We start from the raw sequence: 20,500 nt of genomic DNA on the forward strand, positions 1-20,500 counted from the left end.
TACCACTGGGGAGACAAAGCCAGCCTTCATTAGGTGCTCGCCGACAGCACTTGCCCGAACAGTCTAATAAAGGCGATATGAGGAATATTCGTCTTTGCTCCGAGTCCAGATCGGTAGGACTTTACTGACACTGGGTACAAGTTTGAGGTACGTATTACTTTCAGGAGCGTCTCATAATCCGGTGAATACGGTGAAGTGAATGAGTAGCTTTGTGCGTTAGGTTTGTAATTGTGAGTGACGTTTGCTCATTCAAAGTGTGGGGGGGGGGGGGGAACAAAATGACTCAACGCATATCCGTCAAAAACACTGTGTATGTGGCCTTAAAAGAACAAGACAATATAACAGCCGACGCTTCGGGCAATAGCCCTTCCTCATCAAACATGGGCTGGCTCAACTAATTAAACATCTGGCAGTTTACCAGCACTGGTTCAAGCGAGTGTTTGCTTGTGCTGAACCAATTCTCCTGAAATTATACATTCCCATGGCAACTCTCAAGGAGGACACACGGCCATCGTGAACCTCGCTAATTAATGCTCATTAGCACGTGAACACCCCGCGTGCTCAGAGCCTGGCACCGCAGCAGGCGTGAGAGCGCGTTCACATCACAGGCGCATACGTGGGGGTGGGGGAGACGGGGGAGGGAGGAAAGGGAAATGGGGGAGGGAGGGGAGGAGAGAGAGAGAGATGAAGGAGAGAGGTGGGAGAGTTTTATGCAATTGGAAGGTGCGAAGAGTTGGGTGGGAGATGTGAGGGGTGCGATGGAGATGAGAGATGGTGGAGGTGGAAGATGAGAGGGTGGGAGCTCAGATGTGGGGGAGTTGAGAGGCAGCAGGGAGTCGGGGCTGGGAGAAAGGTTGGGGAGGGAGAATGTAGGCGGGCGTAGGAGGGAGGTGGACGAGTGGTGGAAGGTGCAGGAGAGTGAAGGAGCGGAGGAGAGGCAGATAAGTGGTGGGAGAGTGTGGTGAGCCCATGGACGATCTTGAAGACGGTGAATGAGATCTTGAAGGTGACCTAGCATGGGATTGGGGTCAGGGGCCAGGGTATTTTGAGCGATGTGGTCCGGGCTGTGGGTGCGAGGAGTCTGGCAGCGGAATATTCAATCACGATCCGGGGTGACTTGGCTTCTTGTGCAATGCGCTGTTAATGACTAACTTGCAGTGTTTTAATTGATTTGTTTATATTCACCACTGCCAAACACAGGCCATTAATGTTTTGTTTAATTTCATATTAAATTGTCGCCCTGTATTACAATCACGCACGCCAGCTGTGGGTGATTAATCGGGTCCAAGGCTCATTCCACCACTACCATGCCATTACAACTACAATGCCATCACAACAATCATGCCATCACCACCGCCATACCATCACAACCACCATGCCATCCCTACCGCTATGCCATCACCACCACCATGCCATCACTACCATACCATGACGACCACCATGCCATCACCACCATCATGTCATCACAACCACCATGTCATCACGATGGAAATCATCACCACCACACCCCGAGAGTGTGGAGTCAAACATGCTTCAAAATAGCAGCCGCAGCAGCAAAACATCTCGCCCAACTTCACCCTGCAGCCGGGAGAGATCACAGGCGGATCAGGAATTTGACACGAGACGGCAGCGCCAGAGGAGGCCGGGTGGCCCAGGGGTCAGAGACGCGCTGCCGAAAGCGTTCAGAGAGCCTCGGTTCGAATATGGGTCTCAGCCACAGTGATGAACCTGGGTTCTCAGCCTGGTCACCAACAACTGCACCAAAACCCCCACATATCATTGTTTTGACACTTAATGTTGCAAAATTCCAGCTCTGAGATTTTGATTTCTGTTTGAAGTGTGACCCCTGGCGTGGCCCGCGAGCCGTGACGCGTGAGCTCAGGAGTCGTTCTTCTGTCTGTGGCTTCATCTTCCGGAGGCCTTACACATGTTGGTGCACTGGAACGTCCTCATTTCGTGGCCTGAAGCCGCCTGTAGCGCGGCTGGACTACGATTGGGGGAACGGCCAAACTAAAATGAGGAATCCGGCTCTTCCTGCACAGTCTCCCAGAGAGGACGAGGCGGTGGAGAGATGGTGTGTCCAAAGCGACGCGGGGTAGGGGGGGGGGGCTATGGGATTATTAGTGGGGGGGGGGTAGAAGGGTTGGATTGGTGAGTGGGAGGCATGAGAGGAATAGGGGGCATCTGTGGAAGTGAGCGCAGATGAGTGTCGTGTGGTGAGTAGTTCATAGTCGTACAATTCTGAGTTTAGCGGTGAGTGGTGCGTGTAGTTGTGGTAAGGAGTGAGTGTCGTAGTGGTGAGTGTAGGAGTGTGTGGTGAGTGTAGGAATGGTGAGTAGTGAGAGTAGTGGCGAGTAGTCAGTAGTGAGTGTAGTAATGGTAAGTGTAGTTGGAGTGTAATTGTGGTGCGTGTTGTAGGGTGAGTGTAGGAGTGGTGAGTAGTGAGTATAATAGAGGTGAGTAGTGAGTGGTAGGGTGAGTATAGTAGAGTGAGAGTAGTAATGAGTGTAGTAGTGGTGAGTGTAGTAGGGGTGAGTGCATGTAGTAGGGGTGAGTGTGGTAGGGGTGAGTATAGTAGGGGTGAGTGCATGTAGTAGGGGTGAGTGTGGTAGGGGTGAGTGTAGTAGGGGTGAGTGTAGTAGGGGTGAGTGCATGTAGTAGGGGTGAGTGTGGTAGGGATGAGTGTAGTAGGGGTGAGTGTAGTAGGGGTGAGTGCATGTAGTAGGGGTGAGTGTGGTAGGGGTGAGTGTAGTAGGGGTGAGTGTAGTAGGGGTGAGTGTAGTAGGGATGAGTGCATGTAGTAGGGGTGAGTGTAGTAGGGGTGAGTGTAGTAGGGGTGAGTGTAGTAGGGGTTAGTGCAGTAATGGTGAGTGTAGTAGGGGTGAGTGTAGTAGGGGTGAGTGTAGTAGGGGTGAGTGCATATAGTAGGGGTGAGTGTGGTAGGGGTGAGTGTAGTAGGGGTGAGTGTAGTAGGGGTGAGTGTAGTAGGGATGAGTGCATGTAGTAGGGGTGAGTGTAGTAGGGGTGAGTGTAGTAGGGGTGAGTGTAGTAGGGGTTAGTGCAGTAATGGTGAGTGTAGTAGGGGTGAGTGTAGTAGGGGTGAGTGTAGTAGGGGTGAGTGCATGTAGTAGGGGTGAGTGTGGTAGGGATGAGTGTAATAGGGGTGAGTGTAGTAGGGGTGAGTGCATGTAGTAGGGGTGAGTGCATGTAGTAGGGGTGAGTGTAGTAGGGGTGAGTGTAGTAGGGGTGAGTGTGGTAGGGGTGAGTGTAGTAGGGGTGAGTGCAGTAATGGTGAGTGTAGTAGGGGTGAGTGTAGTAGGGGTGAGTGTAGTAGGGGTGAGTGCAGTCGGGGTGAGTAGTGAGTGTAGTGGTGGTGAATGGTGAGTGTAGTCAGAGTGAGCCAGTGGAGCCGTCGGCGTGCGGGAGGAGGAGGGGGAACTCGTCGGTCTGGATGAGCCGCGTGCCGGCACTGCGGACCCCGGGGACCCGGGCCCCGCTCACGCGTGACCCCCCCGCCCCCCTCCCCGCGGGGGTGCAGAGGAATGAGTTGGGGGTGCGGGTGGGGGGGCAGTGAGTAGAGGGGATCAACGGTGAGGAAGGAGAGAGGGGATGTGGGGCAAGTTGGATGGGAGGGTGTGGGGAAGAGTGGGAGGGAGGAATGTAAGGAGGGTGATCGGGAGCAGCGGGACGGGAGAAGGACGGAGTGAAGGAGACGGAGAGATGGTGAAGGAGGAAGCTCGGGAGCAATGTTGGGGACGGGAGGAATTAGTCGGAGGTGCGGAAAGGTGGGAGGGGGGACGAGCAGCGAGGGTGCGGGGACTGGGGGCGGAGGGGGCGCAACTGAAGAGATAGGGGAGGGAGGGGAAGGTGGGGAGGGGTGGGTAGGGGAGGGAGGGGTGGGGAGGGGAGGGAGGGGTGGGGAGGGGTGGGGAGGTGAGGGGTGGGGAGGGGTGGGTAGGGGAGGGGTGGGTAGGGGAGGGGGGAGAGGGAGCGGTGGTTGCCGAGGATCGATTGGAAATTCCTTTGGCTCGAAGCGACGAGATCCAGGCTACAGCGCCGGGCGGTGACGGGGGCCGGTGGGAGGGAGGGGGTCGACGGGGGGGGGGGGTAGACGGGGGGGGGGGGGGGTACCGTGCGTCCAAGAGTGGGGGTACGGAGAGGGAGACGAGGGCCACGAGAACAGACGAATCGACCCCAACTGGCCCACCAACTCATCCACTCACTTGGCAACCCCACCGCTCACTCACCATCACAACCACTCACCTACTCACCAACCCAACCACTCACCATCCCAACCACTCACCTACTCACCAACCCAACCACTCACCATCCCAACCACTCACCTACTCACCAACCCAACCACTCACCATCCCAACCACTCACCTACTCACCACCCCAACCACTCACCATCCCAACCACTCACCTACTCACCACCCCAACCACTCACCATCCCAACCACTCACCTACTCACCACCCCAACCACTCACCATCGCAACCACTCACCTACTCACCAACCCAACCACTCACCATCACAACCAATTACCTACTCACCAACCCAACCACTCACCATCACAACCAATTACCTACTCACCAACCCAACCACTCACCATCCCAACCACTCACCTACTCACCAACCCAACCACTCACCATCGCAACCACTCACCTACTCACCAACCCAACCACTCACCATCGCAACCACTCACCTACTCACCAACCCAACCACTCACCATCCCAACCATTCACCTACTCACCAACCAAACCACTCACCATCGCAACCACTCACCTACTCACCAACCCAACCACTCACCATCACAACCACTCACCTACTCACCAACCCAACCACTCACCATCACAACCACTCACCTACTCACCAAACCAACCACTCACCATCACAACCACTCACCTACTTACCAACCAAAATCTCAGTCACCAACCTTTCCACTGATCCACTAACCACAACCCACCCTCTCATCCACCAAACCACCCACTCACCCAGTTTACCGCAGACTCGTCCACTATACCACCCACTCACTCAAACACCGACTTACCCACTCAACCACAAACCCAACGGCTCACTCATCAAACCAAATGCTGTCTTACCAATTCACTCACCCCGAACAAATCAACCAACCAACCATCCTAATCCAGCAGCCGCTCACCCGCGGGCCAGTCCACACAGCCCCGCACCCAGACGCGCTCGACCCCCATCACTCGCCAAGGCCAGACGCTGACCCAGGACTTTGCACCCACAGGACCACATCAACAACAACATCACCATCCACAGACGCGCGCATCACACACAATAGCAGACTCGCTGTCGGGGAGCAGCGAATTGTCAAAGGTTTCCGTCACAGTTCGTTCGCTCCTGCTGACAGGGGGGTCACGGGACAGACCCAGGTGTCCATGGGTCGCAGGATGTGCGAGGCTAGGTGCAGCAGGTCACGGGACAGGCCCAGGTGGTATCGGTTGGATGACTGATATGACTGCCAGACGCACGCCCTCTGTTGCTCCCCACTGTGGCAACTTGCGTCGCGTTATAGTCACCCGGCTCATGTACACGCACATCACACACATGTTACACTTCACACCGGCACATACGCACATCACACACATGTTACACGTCACACCGGCACATACACACATCACACACATGTTACACGTCACACCGGCACATACACACATCACACACATGTTACACATCACATACATGTTACACGTCACACCGGCACATACACACATCACACACATGTTACACGTCACACCGGCACATACACACATCACACACATGTTACACATCACACACATGTTACACGTCACACCGGCACATACACACATCACACACATGTTACACGTCACACCGGCACATACACACATCACACACATACAGTAATATCGACAAGGATCCCCCATATAGCCTTTAACAGACTATTGGGGAAAGTGCTGTTAGCGAACACCTATTAAGGCCAACACGGCACTCAAGGGGGTAGTGCCGTCAGAGTGTCGTCAGCTCCACGCCCGACTGCCTTTGTATCTCCAACTCTCGTGTTGACTCACTGGACTAGGTACTCGTTTAAGGCTGAGTCGGCCTAGGGGAGGTGGCCCTACACAGCCCTGTGCTGTTCCGTCTCGCAGAAGGAAGTGCATTAATTAAATTAGTCATTCACTAATTCATTTACTTACTATTCACCCATGCAATGACTCAATCGTTCAGTTATTAAGCAATTCACTCTTCAGTCATTCACGAATTTACCCAGTTACCCATTAACTCATAAATGCGGTTATTTATCATTCAAGTCTCGCTCATTCATTGCCTCGTGCATTATGGAGGCACTACTGGACAATTGCAATTATAATAAAGAAAATGAGTCAGCTCGCTCGTGCACTCCTTCACCAGCTCATGCACCCGTGAACTCATTCACATTTAGCCGGGAGGCGGTTGTTGCGCTGGGCGCGGCTGCTGCCTGGAACCCATCCCTGTGGAGGCATCAGCGAGACGTGGTGGATCACACAGCAAATGTTGCGAAATTCCCTTCCCGTGGGCCGCCAGGAGCTGGTACTCCAATGCGTGGACTAATCTCCATCTGTTCTAAATCCCATCCAGTGGGTGTCAAGGAGCCATAACCCTGGCTCGCCAAAAGGCAGTACAGCAAAGATGTGGACTCCACCTGCTCTATCTGTATGGGGTAGAGTGTTTCTCCATCGCACGCATGGGTTTTCTCTGGGTGCTGCTGTTTCCTCCCACATGTAATTAGCCGATGCCTTCATATATCGAGGAGTGCAGAGCTTGGGCAATTGATGGTGGTATTGGGTAAAGTCACGTAGGTAAAAAATAAAAATCACGACGTTTCGGCCACAACACAAGCGGCCTTCATGAGGTGAAGGGACGAGACTGTCTGGAGGACAGCGCTGGAGTGAAAAAAGCCACGCTCAGATCACGACCTACGTGACTTTACCCAATAGAACCAAAGAGTATGGATCTTTGCAGTCACGAAAGCTTTAAATCTAGAATTGATGGTGGTGTCGGATCACCGCGTTGCTGCCGCTTCCTTCCCACTTTTCTGTGGTTCCTCGGCGATGTAGAGATGCAATTTGCATAAACGACGATGCAAAATATAAAATTACACAGTATTCATTCGCTAAACTCATTCACTGTTAATTCGTGTACTGTTGCACGACTCGAACCTTATTATAATTAATCAACTTCCTCGCTCGCTCATGTACTCACGCGTACATAACTCATTCACACACGTTAAACAATTATGTTAAATTCATTCAACTCTTGCGCTCATTAAGGTATGGACTTACCGATCGTTTGTGAATTCTCAAAATGTATCTCCTGTTCATTTGTGAATAAATGAATGAAATCGTTATTTCGCGATGTTTTTTGTTTCGTTGATTAAATCATTCGCATTCAGTGAGAAATAATTATAATTCATGCAATGAGAATGAACTCATTCTCTAATTTTGTGAACTCATTCTAGCTTCCATTGTGTTGAGAATTAACTCAATGTCATTCACTCGCGTGTATTTTAACTCGCTTAATTATTCAGGTGTGAACGAATTCTCTCATTCTGACAAAAGTGTGAATGAACTCATTCTATCATTCAATGTTGTGAATAAACTCATTCATTTTCCAAGAGTGTTAACATAATTCACTCTCCACAATATACTGTTAACAACATCATTCACTCTCCACACTGTCGTGTCAACAACATCATTCACTCTCATTCGCTCCCTTGCGAACGAGGGCTTCGATCGCCACGTGCTCTCGCACACCCGGATGTTGTCATGACGTCACTACCCCGTGGAGCCGCGCGCCCCGGAAAGGTTCGTGACGTCACGTCCGCCGCGGTGACCTTGCGGAAGCGACGGAATGAATGGCGGCGTGGGCCCCGCGTGACAGCTGCAGGTGACGGGCAGCAGCGTGGCCGGGCAGGCAGGGAGGGAGGGCAGCTACGGGGCATGGTGGGCAGCCACGGGGGATGATGAGCAGCCACGGGGCATGGTGGGCAGCCACGGGGCATGTTGGGCAGCCACGGTGCATGGTGGGCAGTGTGGCGAGGGGCAGGGAGGGCAGCCACGGGGCATGGTGGGCAGCGTGGGGAGGGCAGCCACGGTGCATGGTGGGCAGCGTGGCGAGGGGCAGGGAGGGCAACCACGGGGCATGGTGGGCAGCGTGGGGAGGGCAGCCACGGGGCATGGTGGGCAGCGTGGCAAGGGACAGGGAGGGAGCCACAGGGCATGATGAGCAGCCTCTCAGGCTTTGGGAGGGAAGTCAGGGCTCATTCAACGTCTGCTGCTCCCAGTCAGGAATTCCTTTCCCCAGTGAGACAGCGGTCGAATTGAGACGCGATATCCATCCAGATTGCATCAGTTCAATTTTGTTGAATCTAAGGATTTATCGGGTTTACAGAAACCCTTCGATGGGTCTGTGAGTCTCAATGTGAGTAAAAATCAATACACGTGTTTAGGCTCAAGCCCTTCTTTCGTTCTCTGTCTTCGATTGCATGGTTGTGCATTATGGAGAGATGCGGCCGTATTTGTTTTTTTACCCTTTAACGCCGAAACACCTTCTTGCCCCTCTCGTTACCCTCCCTTCCCATCCCTTGTCTCACGCATCCCTCTCCACCCCGCAGGCCTCTCTTCCCGCCACGCTCTCCGAGGCCGTCACGCCACGCTTCCTCCTAGCGAGGACCCAACGCGTCGCCGCCATGCGGTCCGCGGCGCTCGTCCGCCGGCTCACGGTGGCGAGGGCCCCCCACTCGGACTTCGCCTCCCTGCCCGGCCCCCGCCCCGCGTGCCTCACTCGGAGCCCCGCTTCTGCCGCCCTCTGGGTCGCCGCATCCCCGCAGCCCCGGCTCCTCGCACGCGTCCGCTTGAGCAGCGCGGCACTGCACAGTGCGCCTGGCCGAGACCCCCAGCAGCGGAAAGTCGACCCCCTGCAAGACAAGGTCGACCCCGTGCAAGACAAGGTCGACCCCGTGCAAGACAAGGTCGACCCCGTGCAAGACAAGGTCGACTCCGTGCAAGACAAGGTCGACCCCCTCCAAGACAAGGTCGACCCCCAGCGCGGCGCTGACCCCCAGCAGGGTACGGGCAAGGGTCCCCTGCGATCCAAGGCTTTGGAAACTGAGGGTAGCCCGCAGCCCCCCTCGGACGAGACCGACCCTCTGCAGGACCGCTCCATGGGCCTCATATCACGCTTCAAGAAAACCTTAAAGCAGTACGGCAAGGTGATGATCCCTGTCCATCTCGTCACCTCCGCCGTCTGGTTCGGATCCTTCTACTACGCGGCCATGAGGTGAGGCCCCTCGGGTACACAACTTGGGGGTGTGGGGTGGCAGCCCCCCCTCCCTCCTCGGATGAATGCGTTCAGGACGCATTTGATCCATAATTACCCATTCACGGTTTCATGCCGGAAGAAATCGCCCCGAGTCAGATCTCATATCTCACAAGCGGTGTTGAGTGACAATGGGAGACCACCAGTGCTTGGCTGGTGCTGAATGTCAACCCGTCCTTTCTCTGGGTACTCCAGTTCCCGCCCAGATGAAACTAAATGCTCAATAATAGGATTTTCCAAACATCTAAATTCTTGACTTGATGCAGCTTTCTCTCGGATAAACAACCGAAAGGGGAGGGGGGGATTGAATAGTAAAAAAATGACAGCACGACACCACCAGTGGCAGTTATGCAGAAACATCCTTTTATACAATGATGAAAGGTACTCGGTTTTGAGTTTAATCAGTGGAATTTTTTTTTTACTTTCAAGGGCACCCAGCGACTTTTGAGCTGCCCAAGTGCAGTATAATCACATGACGTGTGGATATGCATGTAGGGGAGTTGAATGGTTCAGGCACGCGCTCGCCACACAGCCCCTTCGGTGCTCGATAACAGCACCTGTCTGTTAAAGTCCACGTGGGGGGGGGGGGTCATTGTTGTTTGCAGGGGAGTGAACGTGCTGCCCATGCTGGAGGCTCTAGGATTTCCTGAGAAGTTCATCAAGCTCCTGCACAGCTCACAGGGAGGCAACTTGCTCACGGCCTACGCACTCTATAAGGTGACCTGCACCACACGCCACGCAGCATTACGCTCTGCACGTAACCCTCAGAAACAAATTACTCACCGCTGCCGCCACAGTAAAAACAATCTAAAAATGGGTACCGTGTGCCCATCCCCACAGATCGCTACGCCGGCGCGCTACACCGTGACGCTGGGTGGCACTTCCTACACCGTCAAGTACCTGCGCAAGCGTGGCATCCTCAATACGCCACCGCCACCCAATGTCAAGCAGTTCCTGCAGGACAAGATGGACGAGACTCGCGAGAAGATATCGGAGAAAGTGAGCGACACGCGTGAGAAGATATCGGAGAAAGTGAGCGACACGCGTGAGAAGATATCGGAGAAAGTGAGCGACACACGTGAGAAGATATCGGAGAAAGTGAGCGACACGCGGGAGAAGATATCGGAAAAGGTGCAGGATACGAAGAACAGAGTTGCTGGAAAGAAGTGAGGCAGTGGTTGCTGGCCATACATGCAGCATCTGAGACAGGCGACAGGAGCTATAGCAGCAGTACTGAACCAGCGAACGTTAGGAAATTCACTTGAATATGCAACTGTAGCAGTATCCATGCTGTCCATATGGTGAATCGCACTAACCATGACCTGTTATGGATTAATAATCATTGCTTTAAATGAAACTGGCACTTAGAAGGCCGAGTTTGTGTAATGTATGTGAATGAATAAATATGAAGTTCTTTGAATGAGAAAATTTGTTTTAAAAAATCCTGAGCAGAAAACATTTTATTGGTCTTTATTTATTAGGCAAAAAATGAACTGTGAAACAAACTCTCACACTCGCTCCAGTGGACTATTTACAGCGACCCACAGATCTCCTGGGAGCACAACCGTCCGACACGGAGCAATGCTCACAGCAGCGCAGGCTGGGTTCGGTTTGGGTGAGAGGCAGGCAAACTCGGAACCAATCATGACCAGCTCATTAAAAGAGACAAGTGATGTCTATGCTCTTTGGTTCTATTCGGTAAAGTCACGTAGGTAAAAAACAACAAACATCACGACGTTTCGGCCACAACACGTGGCCTTGATGAAGGCCACTTGTGTTGTGGCTGAAACGTTGTGATTTTTTTTATGTAACTTTACCGAATAGAACCAAAGAGTATGGATCCTTGCAGTCACAAAAGCTTCAAATCTAGAAGTGTCTACGCAGTTCATGCACTCAAACACCCACCTGCAAGTTTTGTATATTAAAATAAATGTACACCCATCCCCCAGTCATCTCTGCAATCATTCACACAGCGATAAACATGACAAACAAGTTAAAAGATTAACATGCTGCACTAGACCAACAAATAGTATCAGAACGGGATTACCACGAGGCCTGTAATGATTCATCATTCATAACCTCTTAACTCTCAAACACTGCGGTGAGTGTCGGACCTCTCTTTGCTGAGGGTGTCACGTGAAGATAAACTTGCATCGACAATAATGGAGGAATCGACACGCTAGCAGCAGGTTCTAGATGCAGTCAGGCAGACAGCTCCACATGCCTCCATCACACCCCCAGGGCAGGCCTCACCCACTCCACTCCCACCAAAAAGCGTCTCCATTTGATTAACTCCATATTATGTGCACCAGTACAAGAACTTACACCCACGCGATTGGAGGAAGGTAGCCCTGGCCTCAGTTGGCTGTACTGGTGGTGGCACTGATGGTGGCGGCACTGGTGGTGGTGGCAGCGGTGTAGGCGGGCGGCACAATGCGTTTGGCGTTGGCCTTGACCCAGGGGTGCTGCAAGACGCTAGCGAGCTGCAGGCGGGTGTGGGGGTTGTGTTTCAGCAGATTTGCAATCAGGTCCTTGGCTCCATCGCTCAAGTGTGATGGGAAGCGTAGGTCCACCTGGGAGAGAAAGAGCGAGTGGAGCGATTATCATTTATCGCTCAATACCGTGCCTCGCGCAAGTAGAAAACAAGTCCAGGAGCACCAACAGAAATAAACAATTGAACAGAGCACTGCGTTTACCTCCCCGAGGCTAACTATTCGGGGAAAGCAACAGTTCATGTTACATACTTGAGTTTAAATTAAGTAAAAAACTCAAGTTTCACACGAGTACTTTTTTGTGCAGTCACTGGTGATCGTCAACTCGCTACAAATGATAAACCAGTGCTCTGACCTCTAACCCACCTTCAAACGGAAGCTGTTATTTCACCAATTAAACAAACAGAAAATATGTTAACCGGGCTAAGTTAAAGATTTGATCTTCGTGCAGTCCCTGCCGAATGGACCAATCCTACGGACCAAACGGGCTACCGCCACCCAACCCTCACCTTGGAGATGCGGCGGTAGGTTTCGTTGTGGGTCTCTGACTCAAAGGGCGGGCGCCCGACAAGAAACTCGTAGCAGAGCACGCCCAGGCTCCACAAGTCCACCTTCTCATCGTGCGTGCGCCCCTCGATCATCTCGGGTGGCAGGTAGTCCAACGTGCCGCACAGAGTCGCGCGCCTGTGTACGCGCGTGCACACGCCAACTCATTTGTACAACTATCCTCGTTCCATTAGCCTACATTACAACACGAACGCATCGCTCGGAAACAACTTACACGAGTGCTACATAAATCGTTTCCCATCCACAAATTGGGTGCGAGCATCATTAAACGCCGACTGCTCACCAGTCACCTGCTCACTCGTTCCGTCAGTCGCACACAACGGCCCTCTCACCCAGTCACTCCACTACTCGCACGCATTCGCCCACCCCATAACCAATGCACACACCCGCACGCTCCACCAACAACCGCTGTTTACCACTAAGCGGTGGTGAGGTCACCAAGGCACCTGTGCCAGGCGAGGTGTAACCCAAGACCAAGTGAAGTGTCGAAGGATCGCTGGCAGGATGTCACAGGACAGACCCAGGTGCTATGGGTTTATGGACTGACAGATGCAGCCTGTGCTCCCCACTGTTCCAACTTGTTGCGTTTTAGCCACCCAGCGCTCTGCTCATTGTTGTGAGTCTTTCATCTGCCATGTTATTGGAGGGCTGCTGCCTCCAACTGCCCAGTAGCATCCTCCATGAGCTTCCTCCAGAGGCCGATCTTGACACCGCTAGTATTAGTCATTGATCAGTCCAATCAGATGCAGATATTTCTGTACCACAGTCCATCTCTCCTCTAGCCTGTGTTGCAGCCATTAAGCTGCTGGCTGATGGTAAGGCCCCATCACTTAGTGGCATGCTCCAGGTTCAGCAGTAGCATCTCCAACTTCTCCAGTTGGGCAGTAATTACCAGATCAGCCACACAAATAACATGGTTGCCCAATAAGAAGCCATCCCTTGACAGCACCCAGGCAATGATCAGCCTCCCATTGCATCTTTACCAGATTGAAATTCCACTGGCACATCCATGGAAAGCTTCACGAATTACGTGGTCAAAGATGTTAAATAGTGTAGGGGCCAGAGGACATCTGTCACACCCCTAGGTGAAAAGAAAATGGCTTCGACACCCAGCCACACAGCTTTACCCAGGCCTGCCCACCATCATGAAGGTCCTTAATGATTGTGAGCAGAGGGTCTGGGACTCTGAAAGCATGAAGAATAACCCAGAGCCCTAGCTTATTTATTGTATCATATGCTTTGACCAGGTTAATAAAGCAGAGATTTCGGTCCTGTTGAAATTCCATACACCTCTGCTGTTGTACATGGAGAGAGCATATGGCATATAAGCATGCTCCACCACTCACCCCAGCAGCTACTCGCCCCACGAGCCACTTGTGTACCTGGAGGAGGGCGCGTGCACCGACCACCCAAAGTCGGCGATCTTGAGCTCTCCCTTGAGGCCCAGCAGCAAGTTCTCAGGCTTAATGTCGCGGTGGATCACCTTCTTCGAATGGCAGTATATAAGTGCGTCCGCCATGTCCGCGACGTACTGCACACGCATCACAGCACGGGTGTCACAAAACATGCTGGCACACCCGCACCTCACCAATGGGGGAGGGGGGTCAATCACGGCAACAAGGTCCAGGATGTGGCAGGAGTCTCACCGAGGCGCTGCGTTCCTCGTCAAACTTCCCCAGCTTCTGCAGCAGCTTGTAGAGCTCCCCGCGCGGAGCATACTCCAGGATGAGGTAGACACGCGTGCGGTCGTGGAAGTAGCCATAGAGGCGCAGGATGTTCGGGTGCCTGTGTCGGGCCAAGGGGAAGGAGGAGGGGGCAGAGATAAGAGAGGGGGGTGAGGGGATGGGGTTACAAGGAGACGGATGGGCAGAGGGGGTGCGGATGTAGATAAGGAAACGTCAATTAAAGGTTGTGGAAAACCAGTATCGAATCGCCATACCGCGAGTATTGAATCACATTGAGTCAATTACATTAAGAATGACAATTTGGGTGAACCCGAGAAAAAAAGTCTCTCCGGACCGCGAGCGCTCACCGCAGGTGCGACTGGATCTCAATCTCGCGCCGCAGCTGGTGCTCCACACCTGACTTCTCCAGCTGAGACTTGAAGAGCACCTTGAGCGCCAGGATGAACTTGGTGCTCTTCTCCCGCGCCAGGTACACGTTGCCAAACTTACCCTTGCCCAGCGGCCGCCCAATGTCAAAGTTGTCCAGCGACCACTGCTTCCTGCAACACGGGGAGCCAGGCCCACCAAATCCATCATCAGCAGGGCCCGCGCGTGCACCGACAAGGATGGTGCATTTATTACATATCTGGAAAAGCCTCGTCAAGTCTCACTCTTTCAGGAGGGTCCTGCTGGATTAGGATTCTTGGTCAATTCCAGAATTAGACGGCAGCTTCATGGGGGAGGAAATCAGAAAACCCACAAGGCACACTTGGGGGTTAATCTCAAGATGGTTAAATCAGATAGATTAAATATATTGAATAATGTGGATTGAATCCATATCTGTACCGCCATCTCCTGGCCACCTCACAGCACCATATATATAAAAAACAGTCGCATAATATCACTCTCAAGGAGAAAGAACGACTCAGGAGGTGCAAGGAACCACCGATGAGAGGGAAGGCAGCCAGGCAGTGAGCCGACACCAATAACTGCGCAAGTTCTGCAATTTTCTATATATTAAGCTGTTTTGACCAATAAGTGTTTACATGTGGGAGGAAAGCACAACACCTGGGGAAAACGTACACATGCGAGGGGGCAACACTATCCCATACTGATGGAACAGGTGCAGTCCACATTTATTTCACCGTTTCCTGACGAGCCAGGGAATAGCTCCTCCTCGACCCCCATGAGAAGGGATTTTCACAACACCAACACGTGTGTGATCCACCAACCATTGCTGCTGCCTCCAGTGTTGGATTACAGGTATGCGCCACTATCGCCTGATGTATGTGTAGGTGTGCGAGTTGGTCGTACACAAGTGTGTGTGTGTTTATAGAGTTAAACGGGGTTCAACCCACTTTGTCTTGGCCACGTCGTTGGGGTTGCCACCCGCCTGTGACGAAGACGCTTCCGCCTCTGCAACAGACAGCAGAGACTTGTTAAGAGAGCAGAGGACTCATGAAGACAGAAGAAATCAGAAACACATCCCAAGAGTGTACGTATAGACGAGGCTGTGAAGAGTTTGAAGTTAAGTTATTTTCTTTAACCAGCTGAGAACTGAAGGAGACCAGGAGTCATTTGAGTGACGAGTCACCAAAATGACAAAATTAAAAAAAAAACTACAGCCATGAAGGAAATATGAATCAGAACAAAAATAACTTTTAGCTGGAGGATAGGGGTGTCAGTGGAGGTTGAGGTGTGTATAGACCAGGCTGTGTGGAGAGTAGCAGTGTGAGTGGAGGTATAGACCAGGCTGTGTGGAGAGTAGCGGTGTGAGTGGAGTTATAGACCAAGCTGTGTGGAGAGTAGCGGTGTGAGTGGAGGTATAGACCAGGCTGTATGGAGAGTAGCGGAGTGAGTGGAGGTATAGACCAGGCTGTGTGGAGAGTAGCGGAGTGAGTGGAGGTATAGACCAAGCTGTGTGGAGAGTAGCGGTGTGAGTGGAGGTATAGACCAGGCTGTGTGGAGAGTAGCGGTGTGGAGGTATATATAGACCAGGCTGTGTGGAGAGTAGCGGTATAGACCAGGCTGTGTGGAGAGTAGCGGTTTGAGTGGAGGTATAGACCAGGCTGTGTGGAGAGTAGCGGTATGAGTGGAGGTATAGACCAGGCTGTGTGGAGAGTAGCAGTGTGAGTGGAGGTATAGACCAGGCTGTGTGGAGAGTAGCGGTGTGAGTGGAGGTATAGACCAGGCTGTGTGGAGAGTAGCGGTGTGAGTGGAGGTATAGACCAGGCTGTGTGGAGAGTAGCGGTGTGAGTGGAGGTATAGACCAGGCTGTGTGGAGAGTAGCGGTGTGAGTGGAGGTATAGACCAGGCTGTGTGGAGAGTAGCGGTGTGAGTGGAGGTATAGACTAGGCTGTGTGGAGAGTAGCGGTGTGAGTGGAGGTATAGACCAGGCTGTGTGGAGAGTAGCGGTGTGAGTGGAGGTATAGACCAGGCTGTGTGGAGAGTAGCGGTGTGAGTGGAGGTATAGACCAGGCTGTGTGGAGAGTAGCGGTGTGAGTGGAGGTATAGACCAGGCTGTGTGGAGAGTAGCGGTGTGAGTGGAGGTATAGACCAGGCTGTGTGGAGAGTAGCGGAGTGAGTGGAGGTATAGACCAGGCTGTGTGGAGAGTAGCGGTTTGAGTGGAGGTATAGACTAGGCTGTGTGGAGAGTAGCGGTGTGAGTGGAGGTATAGACTAGGCTGTGTGGAGAGTAGCGGTGTGAGTGGAGGTATAGACCAGGCTGTGTGGAGAGTAGCGGTGTGAGTGGAGGTATAGACCAGGCTGTGTGGAGAGTAGCGGAGTGAGTGGAGGTATAGACCAGGCTGTGTGGAGAGTAGCGGTGTGAGTGGAGGTATAGACCAGGCTGTGTGGAGAGTAGCGGAGTGAGTGGAGGTATAGACCAGGCTGTGTGGAGAGTAGCGGTGTGAGTGGAGGTATAGACCAGGCTGTGTGGAGAGTAGCGGAGTGAGTGGAGGTATAGACCAGGCTGTGTGGATGAGGGCGCTGGCGGCTGTGGCTGCTGCTGTTGGCTCAGCGATTTGGGCCCCACAGGGATGCGCTGGGGCAGGTTGTTATGCCCCGTGGGATTCGCAGGTCGAGCGCCACTCATCATCTTATTCAGGAGGAGCTTAGCATCCCCTGACCCGCCAGCCCCCACCAGCTGCACCACAGACAAATCAGCATTTATTATTCATATAGCACTTCCCATGCACTCGAGTGATTCTTGAGGATCGAGTGTTCAGTCACACAGGACACTTTGCAGAGGCTTATGGTGGAAATACTTCTTCTGGTAGTGAAGGCATTGCAATGCATGATGGCATATGAGTGTATGTGAATTCAATATTGTATTTTTTATATATATAATCAAACAAGTGCTGTTTATTAAAATAGGTGTTGTGGAAATGTACAGGATGGTTTAAAATGTCCTTCCAAAAAAGCATCCTACTCAGAAACATGAGAAAATACACATCCTTCATAATTCTTACATTTGTGACACAGGGAACGAGTCCTAAGTGGACATAAGCTCTATGTGATGAATTCTATATAACACAATTTTTGTCCCTGGGCAGTGTTATTTTTTAATTGCTTATGCCTAAAAAGTATAGAAAATAGCTATTCCCCACAAACTTTGCTTTTGTGAGCAGGACTTTACGTGAAGGAATGACACAAATGCACACCACGTTTTCTCATTGAAAATAGGTCAATTTCAAAATATCACTGCCCTGGTCACAAAAGCAAACTGTGGGGAATAGCAGCCATTTTCTGTACTTTTGAGGCATAAGCAATTAGAAAATAACACTTACTACCCAGGGACAACTTATTTTGTTACAGTGTAATCATCACTCACAGCTGTATAACCAATGCGTCAATCGCAGCAGCTGACCCGAGCAGTTGCCGTGAAAGAGAAATGGTAAAAGTTATCCAACTTATTTGATGTAAAAGGGAATTCTGATTTGAATGAGCAGTTTTGTCCTATTCTAATATTCAATGGAACAGAATCTACAAAAGGGAAAATGTTGGATGTATAAGCTGTGAATTATCCTTGGGGGAGGGATGAGTAGCGTTGACTGTGGCAATATGTTAAAGATGTAGACGGCGGTGTGGATGATTGCAATGCCCATTGTGTAGATGACGTGACAGACGATTGTGGTCATGCTCTACACCAGAGCTCCTCCATGCATTTTCCACTGGGGCAGATCATTCAACTTTCGTGACATAACATCAGAGCATGTGACCACTATTCTCTACCTCTCTTCCCCAGTTGTCCCATATCCATCTCTTGTTTATCTTTTATCTTACTAATCTGTTCCTATTTAAAGCTCAGAGCGGGCCATGCCCAAGAGGCCACCGTAGGGCCACCGTAGGGCCCCGATTGTTGTTGCTATGAAGTGGATTGGCAGCAGCTTCCCCCTTGTGTTCTGCACTCACGTTCGCAGTGTGTGGATCGCTGTTTTCCTTCGAGTTCATTCTCGAGGCTGAATGTCGGGAGAGACGGCCAACACATTTTAAATCAATTTAAATCAAGAAAACTAAATTAATAACAAAAGAACCCACACTCGCCAACAACTGCTTTTTGTGTTCAGTGTTGTCCTTCCACCGCATCTCTGATCATTACGGTTGGCCAAGTACGTTGCAAAATAAGTTCTACATACAACACTGTGGGCGTAAAAAGTATATATAATCTGTGACGTTTCAGGCAATGGTCTTTCTTCAGGGCACATCACCACTGCCAAGGCAACATCACCAAAAAATTGGTTAAAATGACACAAAGTGAATTAACTCGCCCAGCCGAGCTCAAGATGCCATTTAAAATTCTAGATTTAAAGCTTTCGTGACTGTAAGGATCCATACTCTTTGGTTCTACTCGGTAAAGTCACGTAGGTAAAAAATAAAACAACAAAAATCACGACGATGAAGGCCGCTTGTGTTGTGGCCGAAACGTCGTGATTTTTGTCGTTTTATTTTTTACCTACGTGACTTTACCCAATAGAACCAAAGAGTATGCCATTTAAAAGTGCAAGCGGTCTCACGCTGTGAAATGGCCGCTACCCACAGGAGGAATCAAACCCAGGGCCCATCGTTTGTTCAAAACCCAACTCTAAACTTCACACCACAGGCCGCGATTGTATTATTATAAACGCCAGGCCATTTGACACTTATAATAAAACACTTCGGGTCTAAACCTTCCCCTCCAATTTAAATTTAAGCGTGCAAGTGACATAACGACGACGGCTGTCAATCATTCGCTAAATTATGCATCGCATCTCTCTTGCCAGTATCGGGCATTCTACATTCCCATGACGGGAGACCAGTCCGGACAAGTTTCATCGATCAACAGGCCCTTAAAATCACGACCCGGCGCCCGTGATTAACCTCGCGTCACCAACATCGTTACGACCCACCGACTAAAAACACGGACACTTATCAAACCGCATTGCACTTTTACTCTCCCCGCCTTCACAGCAACCCGCACCGAGCCGACGTGAGGTGCGGTCAAATGACACCACCGCTCCCGGCCAGGACCCACGCGGCGCTCGCGAAGGGAGTCCTCGTCCGGTAAGCGAAGCGACGCCGAAGCTGTGGCCGGGCACTCGCTCGAGATTCCGCTGCAGCTCACGCAGCAGTGGACGCGGTGCCGACCCAGCCGATTTGCCGCATCCCAGCCGAGCGCGAATATTCACAAACCGTGGCGGGCGGGGGAGGAGACGCACACAGCAGCAAACCAAACCTCACAACAACAGTCACGCGGCAAGTCGCGGCGCCGACGACTTACAGCAACAACAGCAGCAGCAACAACAGCGGCGTCGATGTTGCGGGCGACACGCAGAGGCGAGACGAAGGCGGCCGCGAGCTTCCCGGGATTCGGCGCCAACGGCCGCGCAAAATTTAAAACGCGGCCCCCGTGACGCGCCCGCGCCCCTGACGCGCGCTCCCATTGGCCGCCGACGCGAACCTCGCCTCGCCATTGGACGCGAGCCGCTGGTGACGTCACGGAGGAAGGCGGGTTTAGTGAAGTTTGAATTGATTGGACGAAATGTCGGGGATGACATTCTCCTCCTCCCCCCGCCCCGCTGTCGCATGTGATTCGCCCGCGGGGCACACGTGACGGTACGAGCGGTGAAGCCATGGCTGCCATCTTAGGTCTCCGCCACCACGAAAGAGTTACGTGGGAGCGGTGCGGAGTGGACATCGCCACTGGGGAGACAAAGGCGGCCGGGCGTGGTGCTGGCCACCCACCCCCTTCGTGTGCCGTGCCGGCCTTCGTAGGTGCTGCTACTCGCTTGCAGCAATCGCCCCAACACGGGGGATCCCAGTGGTTGGCATCTTTCTCAGCGAGGCTGTGAAGCCACGACGATTACGCGTTTCGGAATTGGTGGTGCAGGAATGGAGAATATTTTGCCGTTTAATTTGTTTTGATTCTCCATTCTTTTTGTCCGCTCGAAATACACATC

The 20,500-nt window shown here is 52.1% G+C and overlaps 2 protein-coding genes across 5 annotated transcripts; one reads left to right on the top strand and one right to left on the bottom strand.

Moving 5' to 3' along the window:
* The first annotated feature begins 7,784 nt into the window (after window positions 1–7,784).
* Window positions 7,785–10,768, top strand: FAM210A (family with sequence similarity 210 member A). Of its 3 annotated transcripts, none has more exons than XM_076052062.1 (4): window positions 7,785–7,827; window positions 8,637–9,301; window positions 9,946–10,057; window positions 10,181–10,768. In XM_076052062.1, the coding sequence occupies exons 1-4, from the start codon at window positions 7,789–7,791 to the stop codon at window positions 10,508–10,510; spliced, it is 1,146 nt and encodes a 381-aa protein (XP_075908177.1). In that variant the 5' UTR covers window positions 7,785–7,788; the 3' UTR covers window positions 10,511–10,768. The 3 variants fall into 3 exon arrangements, with proteins under 3 accessions (XP_075908177.1, XP_032830516.2, XP_032830517.2); XM_032974625.2 differs by having other exon boundaries at window positions 7,821–7,909; XM_032974626.2 differs by lacking the exon at window positions 7,785–7,827 and adding an exon at window positions 8,265–8,443.
* A 26-nt stretch (window positions 10,769–10,794) lies between these two features.
* On the bottom strand, window positions 10,795–19,951 carry LOC116954153 (aurora kinase C-like). Of its 2 annotated transcripts, none has more exons than XM_032974621.2 (9): window positions 19,822–19,951; window positions 18,477–18,523; window positions 17,031–17,208; window positions 15,422–15,479; window positions 14,432–14,623; window positions 14,046–14,184; window positions 13,782–13,930; window positions 12,342–12,516; window positions 10,795–11,913 (listed from the first exon to the last, which is right to left on the bottom strand). In XM_032974621.2, exons 2-9 carry the CDS (start codon window positions 18,513–18,515, stop codon window positions 11,698–11,700), a joined length of 1,146 nt encoding a protein of 381 aa, XP_032830512.2. In that variant the 5' UTR covers window positions 18,516–18,523; window positions 19,822–19,951; the 3' UTR covers window positions 10,795–11,697. The 2 variants fall into 2 exon arrangements, with proteins under 2 accessions (XP_032830512.2, XP_032830513.2); XM_032974622.2 differs by lacking the exon at window positions 19,822–19,951 and adding an exon at window positions 19,522–19,778.
* Window positions 19,952–20,500: the final 549 nt, after the last annotated feature.

This window comes from Petromyzon marinus, chromosome 54 (genome assembly GCF_048934315.1).
Source record: "Petromyzon marinus isolate PM22_M1 ecotype Great Lakes invasive population chromosome 54, UKy_Petmar_22M1.pri1.0, whole genome shotgun sequence".
Classification (NCBI taxonomy): Eukaryota; Metazoa; Chordata; class Hyperoartia; order Petromyzontiformes; family Petromyzontidae; genus Petromyzon; species Petromyzon marinus.

Coding starts and splice junctions, on each gene's coding strand:
- LOC116954153 (XM_032974621.2), bottom strand. CDS start 18,515: ATGAACTCGAAGGAAAACAGCGATCCACACACTGCGAAC. Junction 14,624..15,421: donor AACGACGTGGCCAAGACAAA/GTGGGTTGAACC, acceptor CCCGTGTTGCAG/GAAGCAGTGGTCGCTGGACA. Junction 14,185..14,431: donor GAGATCCAGTCGCACCTGCG/GTGAGCGCTCGC, acceptor GGCCCGACACAG/GCACCCGAACATCCTGCGCC.
- FAM210A (XM_076052062.1), top strand. CDS start 7,789: ATGACGTCACTACCCCGTGGAGCCGCGCGCCCCGGAAAG. Junction 9,302..9,945: donor TTCTACTACGCGGCCATGAG/GTGAGGCCCCTC, acceptor TGTTGTTTGCAG/GGGAGTGAACGTGCTGCCCA. Junction 10,058..10,180: donor CGGCCTACGCACTCTATAAG/GTGACCTGCACC, acceptor CCATCCCCACAG/ATCGCTACGCCGGCGCGCTA.